This window comes from Nannospalax galili, unplaced genomic scaffold (assembly GCF_000622305.1).
Source record: "Nannospalax galili isolate Female #2095 unplaced genomic scaffold, S.galili_v1.0 scaffold1206, whole genome shotgun sequence".
Classification (NCBI taxonomy): domain Eukaryota; kingdom Metazoa; phylum Chordata; class Mammalia; order Rodentia; family Spalacidae; genus Nannospalax; species Nannospalax galili.
Window position 1 is genome coordinate 1,715,553 of NW_008355162.1, and position 23,124 is coordinate 1,738,676.

At 43.3% G+C, this 23,124-nt stretch overlaps 1 protein-coding gene across 1 annotated transcript in view; it reads right to left on the minus strand.

Moving 5' to 3' along the window:
* Window positions 1–12,491: 12,491 nt before the first annotated feature.
* Window positions 12,492–23,124, minus strand: part of Znf454 (zinc finger protein 454) — a 23,244-nt gene continuing 12,611 nt past the window's right edge. Inside the window, exon 5 of the mRNA XM_008852271.2 lies at window positions 12,492–14,182. Coding sequence (XP_008850493.2) covers window positions 12,876–14,182 — 1,307 coding nt within the window. The 3' untranslated portion in view covers window positions 12,492–12,875. The remainder of the gene's footprint in view (window positions 14,183–23,124) is intronic.

The following is a 23,124-nucleotide window of genomic DNA, read 5'->3' on the forward strand; positions in this document are numbered from 1 at the left end:
TACAGAATGAAACAGCTTCAGGAACACTCTTTATTGCCAGGCCCAACAGCTCATACCTATAATTTCAGCACTTTGGAAGTCAAGGGAGGAGGATCAGGAATTCAAGGTCAGCCTTAGCTACACAGTGAGTTCAAGGTCAGCCTGGGCTACATGAACCCTGTCTCAAGAAATAAAGCAAATCAATATCAAAAAAGAAATACTCAGCCGTGCATGGTGGCGCACGCCTTTAATCCCAGCACTTGGGAGGCAGACGCAGGTGGATCTTTGTGAGTTCGAGGCCAGCCTGGTCTACATAGTGAGTTCCAGGACAGCTGGGGCTACAGGGAGACCCTGTCTCAAAAAGACAAAAAAGAAAAAAAGAAAGAAAGACTCTTTATTATGATAAATACCTTTAATTAGAAAACTTCCAAAGTATAGTTTTCATCTTCACTGTTGGGATTTGGAGATAGGGACTGCGCTGTTAGATGGGCAGAAGCAGAGTACTGATAGTAATCACAAGTAGCTTTGCCAATGAAATAACTTCACTTTTAATCAGGGTTAGTGGTGGAACTGAGGGTCTTGTGTATGACAGACAAGCACTCTTGCAAGCAGCTTTGTGAGTCTTTGTGAGTAGGGAAAAGAGTAAAGTAATGCACAGGGCAGGAAGCAAGGAAGGACAAGGCTCTGAACAGGAGACCCTGAGTATGAAGGCAGACAAGAGCATGGGCAGTGAGTTAGTGCGAGGACTGGACTAGGAGATCTGAACCCTCATTCCCTGTGCATGGTCAAGTTGCCCAGGTGCTGTGGCAGAGTATCATAGATTGGGTGGCTCATAAATGTCAGACATTCTCAAGGCTATGGAGGCTGAGAAGTCCAAGTTCAGGCATTGACCTTTTGGGTGTTGGGTGAGAGGATCCACTTCCTTGTTCATAGCTGGCATCTTCTGTGTCCTCTAATGGCAGAAGGACCAAGGGGGCATTATAGGGTCTTACAAGAGCACTAATCCCATTTATGGAGGCGCCACCAAGACATAATCCACTCCCAAAGGCCTCTCTTCAAGGACCTTCACACTGGAGACTAGGACTTCAGCATAGGCATTTGGGGGAGACAAAAGCATCATGTCTATAGTGGGCTGTGTCTTTCTCCAGTCTCTCCTCTCTTCTTCATTCTACTCATGAGTCAAACCAAGCATCCCACAGCACCATGTACTGTGGCCCCATTGCTGGGGTCCTGGCCTTCTCTTAGCACCTCTGTCTGGCTTGACTCATTCTAATACTTACCTATAGTCTCAGAAACAGAAATAGCAGGGAGGGTTCATTGATTTAGGCTTTGTTCATGAAAACCATGCACTAAATAACTATTGTCAAGTTATTCTTTTTTGTTTGTTCTGAGACAGGGGTTGATATAGCCCAGACTGGCTTCAAACTTGCCAGGTAGCTGAGGCTGACATTGAATTCTGTGACTCCTCCTGCCTCTACCTCCTGAACTTGGGGATTACACAGGTATGCACCACAACACCCGACTCATCAAGTTATTATATTGGAGTTCTTGAATATCGAATTTATCTATACTATCAACTTCTGAATTACTTTTCTGATTTGTCAGTCAGGGACTGACTCTCCCAGTCCTGGCACACATTTCCCATGAGCCCCTGCATACTAACAGTCCCCACAGCTGAACAGTCCCCTGTCCACAGTCCCCCTGTTCACTGACCACATCTAATTGCTCGGTATTATTCCACCAAGGATTCTGGGGGCTTGTTCTTTGCAAGTCACATGGGATACATCAGCATTATTGATGATTTATCAAATGATACCGTGATAGTAAATCGGTGGCCAAATAGACATGTTTCCTGGATTTACAGGAAACATGGATTGGATTTACATCTTGGTGGTGGAGATAAACAATATATCATATAAATAAAAGATAATCAGTAAGTAACATAACATGCTAGAAAGTGGTGAGCACATTAAAAAAAAAGAAATAAAATAGCAGATGAATGGAAGTGGGGGAGCAAGAGGAAATGGGCTGAAAATGTGAACAGAGCAGTCCAGGGCCCACTTCATCAGAAGGTGGGTAGTGTACCAGGGCATATGAAATGACTAGCTTTGTCAACTTGATACCATCTCGAGTCACCTGGAAAGAGAGTCTCAATGACAGACTGTTTACTGGATTGGCCTGTGGGCAATGTCTATGGGAAGTTGTCTTATGTGGGAAGACCCAGCCCACTGTGGGCAGCACTGTTCCCTAGGCAGAAGATCCTGAACTGCTGAAGAATGGAAAATCGAGCTGATGACAAGCAAGCATTCATGTGTCCATTTTTTCCTCTGCTCGTGGCTGTGGATGTGATGTGACTAGCTGTTTGAAGTTCTTGTCTTGACCTCCCCAAAATTGCATGCTGAAATAAACCTGTCTCCCCTAAGTTGCTTTTTATTAGGGTGTTTTATTATAGCAACAGAAATGAACCCAGAACAGCATATTTAAGAGCAGATCAGTCAGCTGGATGGACAAGGCATAGACGCCCTGGAGCAGGGGCATGGCTGGTGTGGGTGAGACCTAGAAAAGAGACTTAGATCAGGCTGGGGGAAGGAAATGCTATGAGACAGGATGGGGGGGTGTGAGTCAGAGCTCTGTACACAAGCAAAAACCTGTGTGCACCTGTTATAGGATGTCACATATGGACAGGTCCATTTAAATAAAAGCTTTCCTTCTTCTAGTTCTGGAGACTTGGACATGTCCAGAGGCCAGCATGTATGAAGTCCTTCTTCCTACATCATCCCATTGCAAAAACCAGAAGGGCAAGAGAGGGCCAAGAGGCTTTTCTCTTTTCATGTCTGTGTGCATGTGGGTATGTATGGTTTTGTGGGGGTGGGGGGAGCACATGGGAGGGTGCATGTGCACATGTGTGTATGTACATGTGGAGGCCTGAGGTTGATGTCCGGAACAACCCTTGATTGCTCCTCTGTACCTTATTCATTGAGGCAGGATCTCTCACTCAAACCCAAAGTTCACCAATATGACTAGCCAACACACTCTGGGGATCCCCTGTCTCTACCTTCTGAGGCTGAAATTACAGGTGGGTTGCCATGTCCACCCAGTATTTACTGGGTTCTGGGTATCTGAACTCTGGGCTTTGTATTTGTATAGAAAGAGCTTTAGCCACTGAGCCCTCTCCCCAGCCCCCAAATTCATCTTTTTTATATGGAAGTCACACCAGGATAATTAACACACTCCTGCAAGAATAGATTAATCCATTCTTGAAGGCAGAGTCCTCCTGACACAATCCCTTTTAAAGATCCCACCTCTGGATCTTGCTTTGGGGTATTCTGTTTGAAATATGTGAACTCTGAGCAACACATTCAAACCATAGCAATATATGCACATAGTGTTCAGGAATGTATTTAAAGGAATTGGCTTAGGGGCTGGAGAGATGGCTCAGTGGTTAAGAGCACTGGCTGCTCTTCCAGAGGACCTGGGTTCGATTCCCAGCACTCACATTGCAGCTAACAACCATCTGGAACTCCAGTTCCAGGGGATCTGACGCCCTTGTCTGACCTCCATGGGCACTAATTGCATGACACAGGTGCACATGCATACATGCAAGCAAAACACTCATACACATACAATAAAATAAATAATTTTAAAATATATTTAAAAATAAAGGAATTGGCTTACATGACTGTAGGGATGGTAGGTGTGAACTCTGTAAGACAAGCAGCAGACTGAAAGCTTAGAAATGGATGCTAGAGTCTTGAGACAGAATTTATTTCTTCTGTGGGAAACCTGGAATTTTTGCTCACAAGGCCTTCAACCATTTGAATAAAGTCTTCTTGTATGATTAAGTATAATTTCCTTTGTTTAAACTCAATTGGTTGTAGATTCCAACCACATCCACACACACACAAAATAAATGCCTTCATAGAAGTGCCTGGCAGTGTTTGATTAAATAACTGGGTACCACAGCTTGGGTATTCAGTGCATAAAACTAACCACCACACGAGACAGTGAGGTCTCCCATAAAGCCATTATAATTATGGAGTTCTCTGTATTGTGATGAGATTAGGAGACACTCTACTGATGCACTGGAGGCTTCTGAGAGGAGTGAGGTGGTCTAACAAATTAAGCAGACTAGACTTGGCTACTGTGTTGAGAATACCTTAGACAGCTCTTTGTATCCATGTCTGAGTGTGGAGGGCACACTTATCCACTGAAAGCACTGTTCTCCATCATGCCCACAAGGTGCATTCTTAGAAGTATCTTTTCTGCACATGTAATTAGACAGTGTTGTAGGGCTGACAGGACGGCTGAGTGGGCAAAGGTGCTTACTGCAGAAGCTGGTGACCCGAGCTCCATCCTGGAACCCACTCGAAGGTGAAAGAACTCCAACTCCACAGAGTTGTCCTCTGACCTCCCCATACCACAGACACACCAATCACACAATAATAATCAATAAAAAAGAAACTGCTCTCCCTGCAGCACAGTATAGCAAACACATTCATTTACTGAAATAATCCTACTCTCAAACAAGTGCACACTAGCCTTCTCAGAAACCTCATATGCAGCCTTGTATTTTAGGAGATAGAAAGGAAAAGAGGGAAGAGGTGAGCAGAAGGCTGGCAACCAGGGCTGGGGAGATAGCTCAGTAGGTAAGGCACTTGCCCTTCAAGAATGAAGACCTGAGTTTGATCCCCAGATAAAAAAAAAAAGTCAGGCATGATGGTGCATGTTTGTAATCTCATCACTGGGGAGCTGGAAGCAAGGAGATCCTTGAGGCTCACTGGCTAGACTATCGTATTTGACAGATTCTAGACCAGTAAGAGAATCTTGTCTCAAAAACAAAAAGTATATGGCACCTTAGGAATGACACCCAAAGCTGTCACCTGGCCTCCACAGACATATATACACACGCATGTGCATCTCCCCGCCACCACCCCCCCCGCCCCAAACACTCTTGAAGACAGGCAGATAGAATGATCAATGAGATCAGGAGACACTATCTTCCCTGGGAAGCTTTCTAGAGCGTTGTGCGCCTGGCTTGTCATGAATCCAAGATATAATGTCCCCTTGATTCCATCTGTAGGTAAGAAACTCATTTAACATAATTTCCTTTCAAAAATTTATTTTAATGTGTACGAGTATTTTGTCTGCATGTATGCAAGCGCATTTGTGTGTGCAATGCCCAGAGAGGCCAGAAGAGGGTGTCAGATCCCCTAGAACTGGAATTAGTTAGCTCCATGCTGTTAGCTGCCATGTGGACACTGGAAACCTAGGTCCTCTGCAAGAGCTGCCAGTGCTTTTAATCACTGAGCAAACTCTCTAGCCCCTCACGTCACTGAACCCAGGCAGGGAATGAGCACAAGAACTGGTTTGCAAGAATCCTATTCCCAGCAGGGCATGGTGGCACATGCCTTTAATCCCAGCACTCAGGAGGCAGAGGCAGGCAGATCTCTCTGAGTTCAAGGCCAGCCTAGTCTACATAGCAAGTTCAGGCTAGCTGGAGCTACAGGGAGACCGTCTCAAAAAGACAAAAAAAAGTTCCCTCATGCAACAGAGAGGAGGGAATGCAAAAGGTCACAAATGCCCAAAACTTAGAGTCTGCAGACTGTGGGTCCTTGGATAGGACTCCTGTATGAAAATCCACCCACCCAGGGCTCAGGGATCATTGAGGAAGAGGGGGTGCAAGATTGTAAAAGCCAGGGAGGAGTTATCCCACATTATAGAGTTACTTGTTAATCATTTGTATTTCCTTTTATGATGCATGTCTTTCCCATGTAAGATTTGTGAAGGCAGTGACTACATGCAGACAATCATTGAACACTGTGTTTGATGTACTACTTCTTAAATAAATGATTATTTTCCCCTTTCTATTTCTCTAGCCACTACTCGGCTTTCCTCATTCAAAACAGGCATCCCTAGCAACAGCCCTCTCATTGTCTGGTCCAGGACTTGCTGTGGTTATCAGAGGCTGCGCCCAAGAGATGACACAGGGCCATGTTGTCAGGCTCAGGTATGCCTATGAACCTGCAGTTCCCATACACAAATTGGAAGAACACTCTAAACTCGCACTTTGCCAAGTCAGGGTTGAAGAGAGGTCTTCTTATGGAAAGATATACAGTATGTGGTACGGAAAACTTGCTCAAAGCGGTTGTAGGACTGAGTGTTCATGAGCCACAGTTTCTCACCCACATCAGCTCACCCACAGTCAAGTCAAGGGGCTCTCCAACGTGGCCTAGAAATGCATACTTAAAAAGGTGTGCGAAGTGCAGCGATGGCACGTGTGCCCTGGTTTTGCACTGGTAGTTTATTTATCAACTGTTGGGTTTTAAAACAAATTTCTAAACTTTTCTTCAATCTTCAAGTAGGAATCTGTAATACATATATATGTATATATAATATAACATCTGTATGTTCCATTTACATGAAACTTTAGGAAAAACAAGTCTCTCCTGCAGTGACAGTGGATCAGTGGCCACCTGGGCTGAAGGGGTAGAGGACGGTAGTTGGACTGGCTCACTAGGGAATGTCCCAAGATAACTTCGGGAATTGAAGGATGTGTCGACTGTGGCAATGATGACTGAGGTGTATCACATTCTCAGGATTCTTCAAACTGTACACTTAAACTGGGTGCACTGCATCCTTATATTTACAAACAAGTATACAGTACACCACTCATCAAAGAAGCTTCTTTTTGCAACAGATGGAGGCTACTGCAGAGTTCCACAAATGGTCAGACACAGGGAATACACATCTGAGAGACGCCCAGTCTTAGATGACATTCTAGAGTGGAACCTCTACACTTAAAACTCATGAAACATAGTGGAACAGGGGGTAGAGAGAAAACTAGTTAGTGTAGCCCTCAACTCTCACGAGTGAAGCTTCCTTATGTAACAGTGTGATGCACACAGAAGGCCACAACTGACCAAGTTTCAGGGAATAAGAGACTGCAGAGTGTGTGTCCCTGGTAAGACTCCTATATTAAGCCTCACCCCCAGGGCTCAGGGACCATTGAGGAAGAAGGAGCAGAAAGATTGTAAGAGTCAGGGTTGGTCCATGGAAGTAGGGACACAATCTTTCAGGCCACTGGAAGTTTGCACATGTGAACTTGTGGCAATGGTGGCGCCAAGCACAAGACCCATGCCAATTCAATCAGATAGGGACCCAGAGTAGAGTGAGGGAAATGGGCAGCAGGCCAGTGCTAGTCTGGGAACTGATGAAGACTGATTACTACTGAGTGAGGGAGAGTAGATCTTACAATATTTTCTGTACATTTTGACAACTTTAAAAACCTTTCTGGCTCATTGGTTCTAGTAAGTTCTTAGAAAGAGCAAAGGACCCAGCCAGGGTGATTTTACATGTACACTAACCAGAGTCATACCTCCCCATGTGGGACATGCACCCAGGAGGCCCGGTTCCCCTGCCTTAATCATCTTAGGGGTGGTAGCTGGCCCTGGAGAGCATGCCTTTACAGCTTAGAGCCCACCATTATTCACGACAATCCCAGATCTTCCATCTTGCCTAGGCTTGCCTCAGAAATCAATAAGAGATCTGGGGGCTGCCTTCCTTTCCTGTCTTCTGTCTCTGGCCACTGTGGTATCTTTCCTGTGTGGCTCTGTGTGATACACCATGCCTGTCTCTTAAGACCTGTGAATATGCTAAACTTTGTTTCTCTGAGCCTCTTCTGTGGCTACATTGGATTAGCCATCTCACAACAGAATGCTAACAGCAGGAAGAGTTAATCTGTACAAGGTAAGTCCAACAGTACCTGAGGTATGGCTTCATATATTAACTACTGCCCCAGTGCTGGGGATACTGCTCTATTCCACAGCCTGAATACTCCACATTCTGACACCAGGCAGGTTGGAACAGTTATTGTGGGAAACTAGAGAACCAGATTGCTTATAAAAAGACAAAAAACACAGGTCTTGAGAGATGACTCAGATTTTAAGAGTACATATTGCTCTTGCAGAGAGCCCAAGTCTGGTTCCTAGCACCCACATTAGGTAGCTCACAACTGCCTGTAATTCCAGCTCCAGGTGATCCAATATCTTTGGCCTCCCTGGGCACCTGCATTTATGTGCACACACCTACATACATACACATAACTAAAAATAAAAATAAAGCTGGACATAGTGGGCCATGCCTTTAATCCAATCCTAGCACTTGGGGGGCAGAAGTAGGTGGATCTTCTCTGTGAGACTGAGCCCACCCTGGTCTATGTAGCAAGTTCCAGGCCAGCATGCACTACAGGCAGACCCTGCCCCACTTAAAAAGTAATAGACAAAAATAGTTGAAGTGCAGGGCCAGAGAGACAGCTCAGCAGTTAAGAGCACTGACTGCTCTTGCAGAGAGGACCTGGGTTCAATTCCCAGCACCCACATGGTGGCTAACAACCATACATAACTCAAGTTCCAAGGGATCTGACACCTTCTTCTGACTTCCGTGGGCATTGCATGACATGGGTGCCCTTACATACATGCAGGCAATACACTCATACACAAAAGTAAAAATAATAAACAAGGCCAGATGTGGTGGCGCATGCCTTTAATCCCAGCACTTGGGAGGCAGGTGGACCTTTGTGAGTTCAAGGCCAGCCTGGTCTACATAGTGAGTTCCAGGAGAGCTGGGACTACAAGGAGACCCTGTCTCAAAAAAGACAAAAAAAAAAAGTTGAAGCACAGCTTCTGGTCATGTGTCGGTGACAGACACCTAACTACATAATGAAGCAACATAAATGCAGCTTGCACATCATGGAATGTTTTCTTTTTATAGATTCTTATTAATAATTCTTCATTGACAACCTTTTTTTTTTTTAAAAAAAAAAGTATAGTGATATGTGGCATCTAAGTGACACACAAAACACAAGGGGAAAATGTCAGTACTACCAACACCTGGTGCTCAGAGAACAGAGTCCAGAAGTGAGGAGAATTGATCTAATTTTGTAACTGCTTGGCTGGCATAAAAATATCAAAAGTTGGGGCTGGAGAGATGGCTCAGCGGTTAAGAGTACTGGCTGCTCTTGCAGAGGATCCACGTTTGATTCCCAGCACCCACATGGCCACTAACAACCATTCATAATTCCAGTTCCAAAGGGTCTGATGCCTTCTTTTGACTCTATGGGCATTGAATGACATGGGTGCACTTAGACAAGCAGGCAATACACTCATACACATAAAAAATAAAATATTGCCAGGCGTGGTGGCACACGCTTTTAATCCCAGCACTCTGGAGGCAGAGGCAGGCAGATCTCTGTGAGTTCAAGGCCAGCCTGGTCTACATAGTGAGTTCCAGGGCAGCTGGGGCTACAGGGAGACCCTCTCTCAAAAAAAAAAATTAAAAAAAATTAAAAGTCTTACCAAAAATATACTTCATGGAGCTGGAGTAGGCCAAGAAGCAGAGCTCTCTCCTACTGCAGGACAAACCAGGGTGGGAGAGCTGGGTCTCCAGATGGTCTGCCAACAGTACAGCAGCACATGGGAAAGTGGGGCAAAGAAAGGCAGAAAGGAGGCTCAGGGCAGAGGGAACCTATGACACTCCCAGTGCTTGAACGAGTCCCACTTCTTCCTCTCTTAAAGGCATTCAGTTCAGGACCATTTTGTACCAAGACTCTGAGGCTCAGGCACTGGAGGAGGAGCTCACTGTGGTCCAGATAAGGGACTGGGAAAATGGACATGAACAAGTTCAGCACTTTCTCTTACAAGTATAGCCGGGATACCAGGAGATAGCATCATGGGTGTTAGGGACCATCTCTTTGCACTGTGGAGGATGGAGTAGAGGAGGGTGAGTGGGATGTGGAGAAAGAGAAACTGAAGACCAGACAAGGACAGCTGGCAAACTATAACCTTGAAACATCCCAAATACTGGTCCTTATGCCATGGTCAGGTGGTCAGGCCTAGGTGGTCAATGAGTAAGACCAGGAAAGAGAAGGGTGGGACGGATTGTTCTTCCTAGCGCTTTCCTCATGCCTTGAGAATGACTGTCGGGGGGCAGGGGTGAAGAAAAGCCCTTCTCAATAATTGCTGGAATCTTGTCTAATACCAGGCAGATCAGCTGGCAAGAGACACTACAGGGGACACACTTATCTCAGTCTCAAAAACGTACATTAGGAGTCAACAGTGATGCTGAGGCAAATGCCACGCAGACCATCAAATGCCTTTAGATTAGAAAAGTAGAGAACAGTACTCAGGCGACAACTCCCTAGCAGTCACACAACTCACTGCTAACCATCCTGTAGAACATAATAAAGCAACTGCCCAGCCAAGCACAATTACAGTATATTCAAGTTGGCCTGTGCATGTCTGGTAGACCATTTACCGCTTTTCAGCCTCCCCAGGAAGGGAAGAGTGAACAGGCAATGCCAGAGGTCTAACTCTGACCTCGAGCTGAGAGAGATGGGGAACAAGACTGCAGCCCAGGCTGTCACTGAGCTAAAAGGATGCTCTACCCTAATGGCAAGCTTTGGCCCCAATGCAGCCCTTGCCCTGTGGCACTGTCACACTTACTTTAAAAAAAAAAAAAAAAATGAACAGCAAACTCAGAAATGTAGTTCTCAAGCTGGGTGCTTGGGGGGTAGGAGGATTGCCAGGAGTTTGAGGCCCGGGGCTTTGTAGGAAGTTTTGGGCTATCCTTGCCTACAGAGACCTTATCTCTAAATAAACCAAAACAACCACAAAAAGAATGCAACTGTCAGGGACTTGTGGAAAAGGGAAGCGTGGGTGTGTAAGGACCTGATGGATCACTTGGATTGTGCTGAAGGCAGACACTAGTAACAGGCAGTACAGTGCTGCAGGTTTACTGTGAAACCTGGAGCTTCTGATAAATGGGCACGCAGCCAAGGCAGTGCCAAGTAACCTCTTGAAACACCGCTTTTCATGCAGGAGAGGATATATGAGTCCTTGGTCACTTAATATGAGAGACCTGCTCACACAGGTGGGCTTTATTTGCTGAAAGCTGAATGTAGAAAAATGGGTTTCGAAGGTCCCCAAAACTTCCAGGTCTCTGTACCAACCTAGAGTTGGACACAATATAGAATATTCTCTTTAACTTGGTGCAGAAGTGCATCACTTCAAGGGAAAGGTGGCCCAACTTCACAGATAGCACCTCCACAAACTAGGAACCAGGACCTTCCCTCCTACAATGAGTTTATTTGTTCTTCATCTTCATTGTGAGGTACACTCCAGTTTGCAATAGTAAAGGCTCTTCCATTCCTTATGGCATGGAAGAGAATGTTCCCAGAGGTTGTGTATATGAAGATGTGTGGGTACAATTGTGTATCTGTGATTTCTACCAAAAAACATGGCAGGATTAATGACAGTGAAAGACCTGCCTGAAGAACTAGCCTGTTACACAGCCTTCTGGGCCTATACACTGCCCTGGCCAATGAACGTCAGAGTTGCTACTGTCTATATGTCAGAACCTGTGGAATTGCTCAGCATGCTGCTCACCACTATCAGAGCAGCAGAGTTAAAGGCCCCAATGAATGAGAGGGAAAGAACTTTCAAATGTATTAGCATAAATTCAAAGCTCACTGACTTTCTAGGAACACAAAATTAACACCTTCAGAAACCGGGACAAAAGGTGGGGAAGGACCAGAATGCAGCAGTTCAGTAATGTGGGGGTGGAATTGAAGCAGATACACTTCAATGCAGTAGCTATGAGCAATGTCCAGGGAACAGGAATGGGTCAGAGCATCTGAGAACCGGCCTTGGGGGCCTCATCTCACATCAGTTATACACAGGGAAGTGGCAAGTCACAGAAAAGTTGGTGGCCAGCAATACCAACCACAATTGGATGGCTGGGATCATCCCACTGAAAGCTGTGCAAGCCCCTGACTCCAGTGTGCAGTATAACTCAATTTGACATGGCATGGCTAGAGGGTAGTGGCTACCCAGACAGTGCCCCTACTTAGGTACCATACCAAGGCCATAGTTAGCTAGAACTGGGTAGCTCAAGAATTTTAATCAATCTTTGCCCCCAGAGCGAGGCCTTGAGTTCTGAAAGCTGGATTTGGGTGCAACATCTAGAATCTGACTCACCACTGATTTTGTGGTTCTGATTCACACTGTGTGAGGTCCAGGGTGGTCATACAGGACATGATAATAATAGTTGAAGCTAAGTCATAAGAGTATTATACTATTCAATTCAACTTTTCCAGGAGAATACAGTAAGAAGCAAATGGGGAAATAGAGCTGGGAGCTTTTAAAACAGAAGCAGAAGCAGGGGAAACATAATTTTAAATGATTCCTAGCTCACACACAGGTGAATGACTGCATTGTCTTTACATTCAGTCAGGGGTGTGAACGAGGAGAGAAGAGGGATTCCACTAAAGGAGGCAACTTTCTTATACAGGAAAAGCTAGCAGAATGAAATGCATGTAGACCGTTGTCTTTTTTGTTACTTTGCTTCTCAAATTTTTTTTTTTTTTTTTTTTTTTTTTTTTTGGTCTTTTTGAGACAGGGTCTCCCTGTAGTCCCAGCTGACCTGGAACTTGCTATGTAGACCAGGCTGGCCTCAAACTCACAGAGATCTGCCTGCCTCTGCCTCCCAAGTGCTGGGATTAAAGGTGTGCACCACCACACCTTGCTCAACTCTAATTTTTACAATTATCTAAAAAATTGTAAATGTGATAAACCAATTTATATTGTTAAAGGTGCTTCATTTTGATTCTAATACTTGTTGACTCAAGTCATACAATAAAAAAGTACTTCTATTCAGCTAAGGCAGTACTAAAGAGTGAGGCATGTTTGCCATTCTTAAACTTTCAAAACCAATATTGTGAAGCTTGGTTCTCAGTAAATACAACTATCCTGATAGAAGACTTCATTGTGACTATGTATTCTTTTATATTCAATAATCAATTTCCTCATTCCCACAGTTCTTCCATATAAACTGCATTCATATCATTTTTCTCCAATATGATGCCTCTGATGCTGAATGAGGTTTGCAGTCTGGTTGAACGCTTTCCCACATTTGTTGCATTTATAAGGCTTCTCTCCTGTGTGAATCCTTTGATGTTGAGTGAGGTGTGTGCTTCTGATAAAGGCTTTCCCACAGACCTTACATGTGTAAGGTTTTTCTCTTGTATGAATTCTCTTATGTTGGGTAAGAGCCGAGTGGTCACTGAAGGCTTTCTCACATATATTACACGTGTAAGGTTTTTCCCCAGTATGAATTCTCTGATGTTGTGCTAGGGCTGACTGGTCCCTAAAGGCTTTCTCACACAAACCACATCTGTAAGGCTTCTCTCCAGTGTGAATTTTCCGATGTCGTGCAAAGGATGAATTATCCCTGAATGCTTTGCCACATTCGCTACATTTATAAGGTTTCTCTCCAGTGTGAATTCTCTGGTGTTCAGTAAGGGAAGAATTCACCCTGAAGGCCTTTCCACATTCATTACATTCAAAGGGTTTCTCTCCAGTGTGAATTCTCTGATGCTGAAGAAAACTCGTACTCTGATTGAAGGCTTTCCCACATTCATTGCATTTATATGGCTTCTCACCACTATGAATGTTCTGATGTTTAGTGAGATGCGCCCTGCAAACAAAGGCTTTGTCACAAATGTTACACTGGAAAGGTTTCTCTCCTGTATGTATTCTGTGATGGTGGGAAAGATGTATGTTCCGGATAAAGGCTTTTCCACATAAGTTGCATTCAAAAGGCTTCTCTCCAGTATGGATTTTCTGATGGTAGGTAAGTGACGAGCTCACTGAGAAGGCCTTGCCACAGTCCTTACATTCATATGGTTTCTCACCAGTATGAATTCTTTGGTGATGGATAAGGTGTGTACTCTGGTGAAAGGCTTTCCCACATTCTCTACATTCGTAGCGCTTCTCTTTAATATGTGTTTTCTGACTTGTGCTAAGTTTTTCAGTATGAATTTTCTGATGTTTCTTCAGGGTGGAATTCTTAGAGAAGGTTTTTCCACACTCACTACATTTGAAAGCTTTTTTGCTTGGTTGAGATCTCTGACTTTGAACAGGTAATGAGTTCACAGAGCAGCCCTTCCAAGACTCCTGCTCACTAACTTCCAATGGGGTGCTCCGCTGGGTGAGGGCAACTTGCTGTAACTTGAGCTGCTGACCTTCCTGGCATTGCCAATTCAACCGGTTATCATGCTCCCAATGACTCTCCTTGGCAAGTGTTTCCTTCACTGTGCATTGATCTGGTTCTTCTTCAGATTCCCTACTCATGGCCATGGTCATCCCTTCTGAAAGATATTAAACACAAAAATGCCTGTTTCACTCCAGTGAAACATTTTGAAGGAATGAGATTATGAATCTATGGTGGCAATGCTAACAGATTGCAAGTGAAGACTTCTCAAAGTGATAATATGCAGAGAAAGACCATCAGAAGTAAACAAGGACCATGGTCGGGGTTCATCTAATGTTCTATATAAGGCAGGGAGGCTTGCAAGCTTGCTTTCTGAGGTCCTGGGTCTGGGCTGGAATCCTGAGAACAATACTTCTTTTCTTTGTGTTTAAATAGCAGTTATCTAATTTTTGAAGCTCAAAAATATCTTAATACAGGCCAGGCTTCGTGGTACACACCAATAAGCCCATCACTTCATAGGCTGAGGTAGGAGGACAGTTGTAAGTTTGAGGCTAACTTGGGTTACAAAGTGAGATTCTGTTGCAAAAAAGTAAATAAAAAATGAAAAAGGAGGGGAGGAATCTCTAATATAGACCATACTATGCTAACAAATGTGGGGGGGTCCTCACATACTGACATGTCTTGATGACAGCCCCAATGTGGCCTAAACAGAACCCTGAATCCAGAGGTCAGCACATGGCAGGATTTAAAAAAAAAAAAAAAAAGCCAAGACTGCTATCAATGTGTTTGTGTTTTATAGACTCACTTGAGTATTTAGACAGATAATTGGAAGCTTCACTGCTGCCTGGGCTGGTGAGTCCACGTATATACCAATAATGAAACAGGGATGTTCAAGTGACATTAGCAACACCGGCAAGCCTGGTAATGGGACAGCTACCTGAGGAAAACAGACCACATTGACACAGAAGCAAGAGCAGAAACCGAGGAACACAACAATACACCCGCAAGGCAGCATCCTGGATATCTAGTATGTCTTGGAAGGAGAATCTGAATCTGGGGGAAGGAGTGCACTGGTCACTTAACAAACAGGATTCTTATTGGAAAAAGAGACGCAGCCCAATAAAAATAATCCCTTGCTGCAGACAACAATTCCACACTCACTCAACAACTTTCTCACTTGGGCTCATGAGTATCTTGGTATTATTAAGAAGAATTTGTGATTGCATGCCATTTCCCATACACATTTGTAAATATATACCTTCTAATTTAAGTCTACTTAAGTCTTTGAACTAAGAAAGGTTAATGTGGAGGATTGGATACTAAACATGGATGGTATAGATCTCTGGAAATCCTACCAAGAACAAGCTTTCCTCTTCCTTTCCTTTTCCCAGAAAGTTTTCCACAAAGAATTAAAAATAAAATGCCTTTAACTATCTAGAAAAGAAAGGAAAACAGGTATACTATAAGGCTTAAATCCTGAGCTCAGAAGAATATGACCTTATTCTAAACAAAGAGAGTTGAGGTTAAAAGCCACTATTATCATCCCTTGGAGATAAATCATCCTTGTAGGAGACTGGTTCTAAAATTCCCCACGATAACAAAATCCATAGATGCTTGTCATTTGTATAAAAAGATATAGCATTTACATATAACCTACATACATCCTCTTATGTTCTTTAGATAACCCCTAGGTTATTTACAATATCAAATACACTACTGCATATATTACTCTGAAAACAGTGAGGAGAAATTTCTATGTTTTCAGGTAAGAAGCAATCATCATCTCCTAACTACATAGCACACAATTCATGGTTGGTTGACTCCACAGATGCAAGATCCTGCAAATCCAGAATTCTGCCTATGTTTCCAAACTGCAGAAACATCAAAGATTCACATTCACAGTTGGATAATATATAGTGACCTATGGCAGAAAATATTTCTGCAGAAAATTAGAAAATCTGAATTGAGAAAACATGTGAAATCATGCCACCCCAGGCAGACTTGATAGTCTAGTATTTTGGGAGAGAAGGGAAACGTAGAGTGGCGAATACCAATACTTAGTTATCTTTTTCTCAAAGAATTTGATGATACATTAAGCTTCCCAGGGCAAAAGATAAAAGTTTGGCAGAAATCTAGAATCTTCTATAGTCACTTGGTACTATAGAGCCAAAAATTAGTTTAGGGCCTGCCAAGAACTAGGGTCATAGCCAGCATTTGAAGTTCTTCGTTGGAACCTTAGCTGAGCTATAACTTCACAGTGAGGGCAAATAAGAGGTTGACAAACTATACACATTGTGAGCCAGCCTCCAGCTGTGACTGTCACTGGTGAGGTCAAGATGGTTTGTATATTAGCTACTTCCAAGGGGCAGGGCACATGTTCTCCCAAAGTAACAGCATCCAGAGCTGCCTTCCTTCACCTATAGTGTCGGAGGAAAAAACAAAACAAAATAAAACCAAGCAGTTCTAAGAAACTAAATGAGGAGTGAAAACAGACAGTAGAAAATGAACCACAGAACTTACATGTCAGAGTCCCAACATGGACTTACAAGGAACTGTGACAAATACACATGAGAAGAGCAGCTAAGAATGAGCAATTTCACAGAGAGCTGCAAAACAAGAATTGGAGGAAATCCCAGCACTGAAAACAGTCACTGAAACCAGGAACTGAGTACACAGACTGAAGAGCACAACGAACACAGCAGAAGAATCCCTGCCTAGAAAATGCACAGCAGAAAGGACCCCATGCTGTGGTCTGGATGTGTCCCCCAAAGTTTACCAGTTAGACATCTAACCCCCAATTCATATGCAGATGGAATTTTAAGTGAGATCTTTGGAGGTAATTTGGGGGAGACGAGGTCATGAGGGTGGGGTTTTATAGAACACAAAGGAGAGCCACGTCAGCACACCTTTTCTGTCTTACCATGCAATTCCTTTTGCAAGATCACCAGATGCTGAGCAGATGCTGACACTGACCCTTGGGCTTCCCAGCCTCTAGAACCGTGAGACAAACTTCTGTCAATGATCTACTCTGGTATTTAGTTATTGCAGAAGAAAATGGACCATGATACCATGGTAAAAGACGGGGAAAAAAGTGAAAAAAAGAAACAAACAAAACACAGAGGAAATGGTAAAATGACTGAACATACGTGGGACTGAAGTTGTGAGGTAAAGAACAGAATGAACACTATTTGAAAGCATTAGGCTGAAAATGGAAATCTGAGGTGCTCAGGATAAATATAATGGAAGTCCATGGGGGGTAGGGGAATAAGAGGAGAATGGGCAGTCAACATGATCAGTGTGTGTGTGTGTGTGTGTGTGTGTGTGTGTGTGTGTGTGAAATTGTCAAAGAATAAAAAAATGGAAAAAGAAAAGAAAATCCACCTATGGACATCCGAGCAAAACCACTGAAAAATCAAAGATCCTCCTAAAAGCTGAGAAGACAAGTTTCATTACCCGTCAGGGAGCGAAAAGAAAGACTCAGTCTTCTTAAGGAAAACAATGGAACCCAGAAGGCAACAAAATAACACCTGGAAGCTGAAAGAAGCCAACTGCCAAATTAAAAAGATAAATACAGTATCAATAGACTGTGAACAGAAGAAACATCTGCAAAAGGTAAATATGAAATACACACACACACACACACACACACACACACACACATAAGAGATGAGAGAGAGAGATAGAGAGCAAGAGAGTCAAAGTGAGAGAGAGAGAGAAAACAACAGACCTGCATTAAAAGAAAAGCAACAATGTTCTAGACAGATGATAAAAATTCTACCTGGAAATACAGAAATGTAAGGAATAAAAAGTAATGGAAAGAGTAAATCTTTGGACAATAAAAATTGATCCTACAAAATAATAATTACAATGTCTTGAGATTTGTAGAATTAAAATATCTCGCAAAAATACATAGCAAAAAAAAACAACACAAAAGGCAGAAGGGAAGGCGTAAACGCTCTAAGGTCCTGGTGCCCAGGGTCTCCTGGGTCCCAGGCTGGCCTCACACTCACTGTGTAGCTGAGTGTGAGCCTGAATGGCTGATCCTTCTGCCTCCACCCCGAGTGCTGGGATTACAGGTGTTTGCCACCAGGCTGGTTTATGCAGTGCTGGGAGTGACCCAGGGCTTAATGCATGTTGGGCAGGCTCTCACTAACTATGTCCCCTAGTCTTGTATGGGAATTATCAAAAGTAAAGATTTATTTTGGGTGGTAAAAAGCTAGTTTAAATATTATCTTAGCAGTAAAAGACTAAAGAAGGTACATTAACAAATAATGCAGGATGAAACTGGAATAATAACAATTAGGGGCTGGAGAGACAGTCAGCAGTTAGGAGTACTTGCTGCTCTTCTAGAGGACCTGAGTTCAGTTCTCAATACCCATGTCAGAGATAAGGTGTGGTGGCGCACACCTTTAAACCCAGGACTTGGGAGGCACAGGCAGGGGAATCTGTGAGTTTGTGGTCACCCTGATCTAGATAGTGAGTCTCATGTCAGCCAGGGCTACACAGTAAGACCTTTTCTCAAAAAAAAAAGTGGAATTCCCAATACCCATGTCAGGTGACTCACAACCACTTGAACCTCCAGCTCCAGAATCCAATACTGTCTTCTGGTTTTTACCGCACCCACACACATGTGGCATACACATTCACAGACACATAAATTAAAAAAAAAAAAAAAGTTTAATCCAAAAGGGAGGGAAAAGAAGGAAATTAAAGCAAGTGAGTAAAACAATGAAACCCCACACATTAGTCACTAAATAAAAGACAAATGTCACTTAGAAAATACGAAAATCTGAAATATTAAAAAGAATGAAAGCAAAACAAAAAATATAAAAGAATAAAAAGAGAAAAATCATGTAAAAGAAAGGTGGTGCATTTGTACCAGTATCATGGGAATCATGCACTATTAAAGAAAATAGACTTGGGCAGGGCGTGGTAACACACGCCTTTAGTCCTAGCACTCAGGAGGCAGGCGGATCTCTGTGAGTTCAAAGCCAGCCTGGTCTACATAGTGAGCTCCAGAACAGTTGGGGGCTACAGGGAGACCCTGACTCAAAAGACCAAAAATTAATTAATTAATTAAAAAAGAAAATAGACTTTAAGGTTTTCATATTGTCAAAAGGGTCAGTTCTCAGGCACTTAATGTAACAATCTCCACTTATATGCACATGAGGTAACTTCCAAACGTACAAAATGAAAACCTGACAAAGTTTACATTTCTATATAACCGACACAGCAAAGAAACTATGACAAAAATGGAAACTATTTTGAACTGGATGATACCACAAAACAAATGATGATACAAACATGAACTGGAGCTTAGAAGATGCAACTAGAGCTTTCAAATTTAGAAGGAAAGCTCTATTATTACCATCAAGAAATTAGAAAATTAAGGAGGCTGGAGAGATGGCTCAGTGACTGAGAGCACTGGCTGTTCTTGCAGAGAACCTGGGTTTGATTTCCAGCACCCACATGGCAGCTAACAATCATATATAACTCCAGGTCCAGGGGATCCGACGCACTGGTCTGCTCTCTGTGGCACTGCATAGCACAGGTGTACTTACGTACATGCAGATGATGCACTCAGACACATAAAATAAGAATAGTAAAATTAAAAAAAAAATAGGAAATGAAATCCAGAACAGGAAATGATAAATGATTTTTTAAATGGACACGTGCCTAGGAAAATAAATCTAGACAAGAACAAAGCCCATTTTACCAACAGAAGTTGCCAGTCATTTCACTGTGATGTTGCTACATGGATTTTCTTTATATTTTTCCTGCTCAGAGTTCACAGCACTTCAAGTGTTAAAGGCAGGAGCAGCACGCATGGATTTCACAAAGACTTATAAGATAAAACATAATGAAAACTGTATGGCAATACATTTGATGGCAAAAATTTCTAGTATCTTTTAACAAAATTAACATAAGAAACATCTAAATGGGTCTGTATCTAAGAAACAGATTGAATCATCAATTTAAAACTTTCTTGCAGGGAAACTTTCAAGGACAGATGGCTTCACTAGTGAATTCTTCCAAACATTTAGGAAAAAAATAACATGAGCCTCAGTACAAGGTCTTCCAAGGAGATGAAAAACGAACCTTTCCAATTGGTTTTATGAAGCTGGCACAACCCACTAGAATCTGATAAGGACACTAAAAACGATATAATCACGTTTTCTTTTATGAAGACAGATGTAAAATCCTTCAACAAAATATCAGAAAAAGAAATGACATGAATAGATAATGAATCACAAACAGTAAAAACTCGAGGTTACTCTTCAGGCGTTTATTCACATTAATAAAATAAAGGAGAAAAATCACATCAATATTCCAACAGACACAGAAAAGGGATCTGACTCAGTTCAAAGCCAAGCATGGTGAAACTCGCAGCAATGTTTAAGTAGAAGTGATGCCCCTTAACTCGACAAAGAGCACCCACAGAAACTCCCAAACACCCCAGTTAACCATAAAATATTTAACCCTCCCCCTCCCCCAGACTGGGATGAAATAAGCAGGCTGCTATTACTATTTTTACCCAACATTATACTGTAAGTCTGACGGCACAAGGTAAAGAAAAGTAAGCAAAGTGCTGTGAAACGGCTCAGTGGGGAAAAACACTTGCTGTGTAAGCATGAAGACTTAAGTTCAAATCTCCAGCTCGCATGTAAAAAAGGTCAGGCACAGTTGCACACACCTGTAACCCCAGCGCTGGGAGCAGAGGCTGGAGGACAGCCAGGGCTTGCTGGCCTCCAGCATAGCTCTGAGTTCAGTGAGAGACCCTCTCTTGAATGAACAAATCAGACTGATAGAGCAGGACATGAAGTCTTCCTCCGGCCTCCACCTATGCACACACAGGTGCATACACCATACACCCCCTCACACATACCCCAATCAACAACAGTAACAAAAAAAGTAAATAAAAGCTTATGTGAGATACGATGGTGCAGTCTATAATCCCAGCACTCAAGAGGCAGAGGCAGGAAGGTCACATTCAAGGCCAGCCTGAGCTACAGAAAGAACTCCAGGCCAGCCTAAGCTGAATAGTAGAACTCTGCCTCAAAAAAGCCAAAATTAATAATTAAAATATGGGCAAAGAGGTAATAAAAATTCATTTATTGTCAGGTGACATGACTATAATTAGAAAGGGCATTTAAAAGCTAATAGTTTATGCATTAGCAATAAATAATCTTTCACAATAATTACATTAACACCAACAACGTTTAGAAATAAATACGGCACAGTGAAAGATGTGCAGCACTGCACCTCTCAAACTACAGAAAATTTCAGAGAAATTAACAAAAAACCTTTTAAAAAGTAGGGTTCTACCATATCATGATGGAATACTCGAAGTCATTCTCACCCCTCTGCAAACTACAAATTCAGGAAAATTCTTATCAAAATCCCAATAGGAATTTAAATGTTAAAGTTGTACAAGCAAAAAAGGAACAGAACTGGAGAGCCCACATCAAGTGTAACACTCACAGCATCGTAGACAAAACTGAAACAGACAGGCCAGAGAGTCACAAACAGACCAACAGAAAACTCTAGAACTCAGAATCCAGTCGCCACATCTGCAGTCAGCTTCTGCCTGGCAAAGAGGACAGTGTGGTAAGAAAGATGGTCTTTTTAGTCAGTGATCCCAGTCAACTGGATACGCACGTAGAAAAGTGAACTGCAGACCTAAATATGAAAGATAAAATAATAAAACTGCCAGAGAAAATCAGATCTTCATGGGTTAAGATGTCTTCAAGATGGCTCAGCAGGTGAAAGCATGACCTGAGCAAGCCTGATCCATGGACCCCACATAAAAAGCCAGATGTGGCTCAGGTCTGTCATCCTAGCACTTATACAGCAAGATGGGAGGCAGACACTGGAACACTGTCTGTAAGCTTGTGGTCTCTAGCCTGGGGTACATGGTACAACTGCAGAGACCACTAGAGACCCCGCATCAACAAAGGGGAAGGAGAGCGCCAGCTCCTGAGGGTTGTTCTCTGGCCTCCACATGCATGCTGTGGCTCACAGGCACCTCTTCAACAACTCAAGCATTACCCGCAGGAGGAAAAAGAATCCCAGTACATTGAAGTGTCCTAAAAAATGAGAACTACTGTTATCAGACGGCACCATTATCTAGAGTGGGAACTGAAATCCTCACTGTAGAATCCTCTAAGACAACAAGAAAAAGCCAGATGACTAAGTAGACACAAGGGGTGTGCTCTAACACCCTATGTCAAGAGGTCACAAGCAGGGTGGGGGGCAAATCCCACCACATTCACTCTAAATCACAATGGTTCCCAGCTACCAAGTACATCTGGAAGCAGGGTGTGACTAGAGTAAGGAGGACGGGTGTGTATCAATTTACCAATCCTTTAGGTCTCAGCCACATGTGGGAGTTTCCTCTTCCAACCCGGCAAAGCCAGGCTTCCTGTCATCCACCAAGGCCGCCTGCCTGTTCTAGACTGAATACAGCAGCACAGCTCACCAGCAGGACCAAGCTCATACGGAGTGCCGCTCCCCTAGAAAGGGACTGTGCCCTCCCGCTGCTGACCTGCTGGCAGCCAGGGTTACCCGGTAGCTGATAAAAGCCGCTAATGAGGAAGACACCAAAGAAACCAAAGGGCAAATCAGGGAACACTGAGGCTAAGATGGAAGATGGCGATGGTTCTGAAAACCAGAATCTTCAAAGGCAGATTCATTCAATAGTCAGAAAAATAAGAGTTTAGAAGTTAGAAGTGCCTGCAGAGGGGCTGCAGGTACAGTTCGGATGGCAAAGTGCTTGCTTGGCACACACAGAATGCCCTGGGTTCCACCCCCACCACTGCATAAAATCAGGTGGGGTGGCATATCCCTGTAAACCCAAGTACTCTGAAAGAGGAAGCAGGAGGATTAGAAGTTCAAGGCTACATATGGAGTTCAAGTTCAGCCTGAGCTACATGAGGATCCTCTCTCATTAAAAATTATTATATGCCAGGCATGGTGGCGCACACCTTTAATCCCAGCACTTGGGAGGCAGAGGCAGGTGGATCTTTGTGAGTTCGAGGCCAGCCTGGTCTACATAGTGAGTTCCAGGACAGCTGGGGCTACAGGGAGACCCTGTCTCAA